Source organism: Python bivittatus, unplaced genomic scaffold (genome assembly GCF_059951505.1).
Source record: "Python bivittatus isolate LINGU-HERP-01145 unplaced genomic scaffold, Pbiv_v1 ctg000470_np1212, whole genome shotgun sequence".
NCBI lineage: Eukaryota > Metazoa > Chordata > Lepidosauria > Squamata > Pythonidae > Python > Python bivittatus.
This window is the reverse complement of record NW_028277065.1, coordinates 3431584-3434943: the sequence shown is the minus strand read 5'-3', so window position 1 is coordinate 3434943 and position 3360 is coordinate 3431584. Positions and strand designations below refer to the sequence as shown.

Here is a 3360-nt window from a genome sequence, read left to right as displayed (position 1 = left end):
CTGAAATGGTTACATTATCTTGCAGATATGTTTCCAACTGTCAGTAATCAGGTTGCTACTTTTGCTTTGTCATTATTTGAAATTAAAAATTTTAATTAATTAATAGTCAACTAATTAATTAATAAATTGACTAAATAATGTTAAGGATATTGACTATACCATCACACTTCACTGAGGAAGAAAACGACAACAATGAAACAATGGAAATGTTTCAAGCTTCCTTGGCTCAGTAGCATATTTTGTCATTCATACATACATACATACATACAGTACATACATATATATTAGGAAATTAAAACAGTACTATATCTTAGAACTTATACAATGACAACACAATGCTAGCAAGAAAAAAACGATACAAACCCAGGTAAAGCCTGTATGAGCATTAAACCATTTGAACTTGAACAGGAAAAAAATATAAACTCAATCGTCTCCTTCTTCTTCTTCTTCTTCTTCTTCTTCTTCTTCTTCTTCTTCTTCTTCTTCTTCTTCTTCTTCTTCTTCTTCTTCTTCTTCCTCTTCCTCTTCCTCTTCCTCCTCTTCCTCCTCTTCCTCCTCTTCCTCCTCTTCCTCCTCTTCTGCTGTTGCTGCTATTGCTGCTTTCAGGGCAAATGAAAATGATTTGGATAGATTGTTCATAATTCTTTCATATATTTTGGATAAAATGTCCAGAGTCAAGATGAATTTAACTCAAGAATTATTTATATTTTAAAAGTCTTTTATATATTCATTCTTTCACATTGTTTTGTAAACATTTAATAAATATTTCAGTATATTCTTGGCACAAATGCCTAAAAATTATCACTGCATAAATTGTAATTGCCTACAAAAAAGACATATATTTAATCCTTCACATGTTGCTATGGGTTGGGATTAAGATAGAGAATGAGGGACAGAGAGAGAGAGAGACAGAAAGAGAGAGAATTTAATTTCCTTTGGGGTTATCATGGAAGTTCTAATATGATTTAAATGGAATCTTGAACATCACTAGTTCTTTTGCTTATCTGAAATTGCTTCCCACTGCTGAGTTTAAAATGCAAGAAGTATATGGGGTGGGGGGTGGGGGGAAGGATTATTTTAATGAACATCCTAATCTAAGGAGACCTTTTATTTTTTAAATGGCACTTAAATATTCACATTTTCCATAATCTTTTTGTTTTGAATCAAAATTGAGATTGCTTTTATCATTCTTGTTGCACTATAAACTGAGCTGCATCAAACTCAGTGTGTTTATTGGCAGTTATTTAACAAATGCAAGTTATCACAGTTAGTTTGACTTGATCAATATATGGCTTCTGAAATTTTAGTATTGTTATTGGATTGAATTTTTTAGCACATATACTCAAAACTAAACTTGAAATTTATTTTACACCAAAAATGAGTAACACATTTTATATCTATAAAATGTATAGATATAATATCTATATCTATACCAATATAAATTATCTCTGGAAGTTTTCACCTAATAAATTTCAATGTTCTATTTTTTAAATTAATAACAGATTCCTTTGAAAACAGTCATGTCATTTAAAAAAAAAATCTGGACGAAGAGAGTGAGAGAGACAGACAGACAGAGAGGGAGAGACAGAGAGACAGAGAATGTACTGATCCATAGCAATGTTCAAACTGCATATAATCACCTAGCTGACTTAACGGGGCTTAGAAACTAACTATAGTCACTATCTGCCCCCACCCACCCATCACAGAAATAGATTTCAAGATGTCGTGTTTTCATGATAGACTTTTAATCTCTGCCAATTTTCTCTTTTTTTCAATTTTGCCAGTGAAATCTCTAGTCCTAGAACTCTTAATTCATTGTAAATGTCATATTAATGTTAAGACTGCAAAACTAATTTGGGATTATTTGAAAAAATGAGGAATTTTAAGGATGAAACAAACATTGGATAAATAAAATTATTAAGTGTAGAAAGAACATTATAAAACAAAACTGAAGGAATAAGTTAATGATGTATAATAAAAAGAGATTTGAAGATTGAAATATTCTTACATAAAGAAATCTTTGCCAGAGTGTGTTGAAAATGTATTGTAAATCTATTTTTGTTTGTTTGTTTGTTTAAAAAGATGATTTTAAATGCTCATCTTTTTCTTCTAAGTATATATTCCAGTAGAACCATATGAAGAAATGAAGTGGAAAAATCAAACATTTCAAATGGAATTCATCCTCGTTGGCTTTTCCACCATGCCAAATATTGAGTTGCTTCTATTCCCAATAGTCCTGGTGATGTATTTTATTACAATGACTGGAAACATCCTTATCATAGTTACTGTTATGAAAGACTCAGGCCTTCAGGCACCCATGTACTACTTCCTACGGAACTTATCCTTCATTGAGATATGCTTCACTTTAGATACCATCCCCCAAATGCTAGTCAACCTACTGTTGAAGAACAAAAGTATCTCCTACGCAGGCTGTGCAATTCAAATGTTTTGCTTCTTCTACTTTGGATGTGCTGAGTGTTTCCTCTTAGCTGCCATGTCTTATGACCGTTATGTTGCCATCTGTAACCCCCTGCACTATGCCAATATCATGAACAGGAGCTTCTGTCAGAGGTTGGTTGGTGGGGTATGGTTGATTGGCATCCCTGTCTCATTGTTACAGGCAGCCTGGATCTTCAGCCTTCCATTTTGTGGCATGAAAATGATTGATCACTTCTTCTGTGATGCCCCTCCAGTACTGAAATTAGTCTGTGCTGATACTTCCCTTTTTGAAATGCAAGCCATAGTCTCTACACTTGTATTCCTTATATTTCCTTTTGTTCTGATCTTGATTTCTTATATCCGGATCATCATCACCATCATCAAGATATCTTCAGCAGCAAGTAGGCAAAAGGCCTTCTCTACTTGCTCTTCTCATCTCATTGTGGTGACGTTATTCTATGGAAGTGGGAGCATTGTTTATCTAAGGCCCAATTCCAACTATTCACCAGAAGTTAAGAAATTGTTTTCTCTCTTCTATGCAGTCCTTACACCCATGCTAAATCCCATTATCTATACTCTGAGAAACCATGAAGTGAAAGAAGGACTGAAGAGAATTCTAGGACATAAAAGCTTCTCATAGGCTATATCACTGATGCAGAGAGCTTCCATAAGTAGCCAGGATCTTGTAATTCGGGTTTGGTACACGTTGCTCTGAAAAGACCATTGAGAAACCTATATGGAAACAGTGTTTTTTTCCCCCTCAGCATGTTTAACCATGGCTGCATCTTTCCATCTCCCTGGTGAGCATGAAGGAAAATGTATGAGAGGCAGATATCCAACAACTGAAATACATTTACATTTAAAATGCTAGAATTTGTCAATTGCTAGGAAGAGGCACTCTTCTCGCCTACCCAGTTCTAA

At 34.0% G+C, this 3360-nt stretch overlaps 1 protein-coding gene across 1 annotated transcript; it reads left to right on the top strand.

Moving 5' to 3' along the window:
- The first annotated feature begins 2131 nt into the window (after nucleotides 1-2131).
- LOC103066974 (olfactory receptor 10A7-like) lies at nucleotides 2132-3079 on the top strand. Its single transcript, XM_088143070.1, has one exon. It carries the CDS (start codon nucleotides 2144-2146, stop codon nucleotides 3077-3079), a length of 936 nt encoding a protein of 311 aa, XP_087999196.1. The 5' UTR covers nucleotides 2132-2143.
- The last annotated feature ends 281 nt before the right edge of the window (nucleotides 3080-3360 follow it).

Excerpts from the sequence above, each read along its gene's own strand:
- LOC103066974 (XM_088143070.1), top strand. The coding sequence starts at position 2,144 with ATGAAGTGGAAAAATCAAACATTTCAAATGGAATTCATCCTCGTTGGC.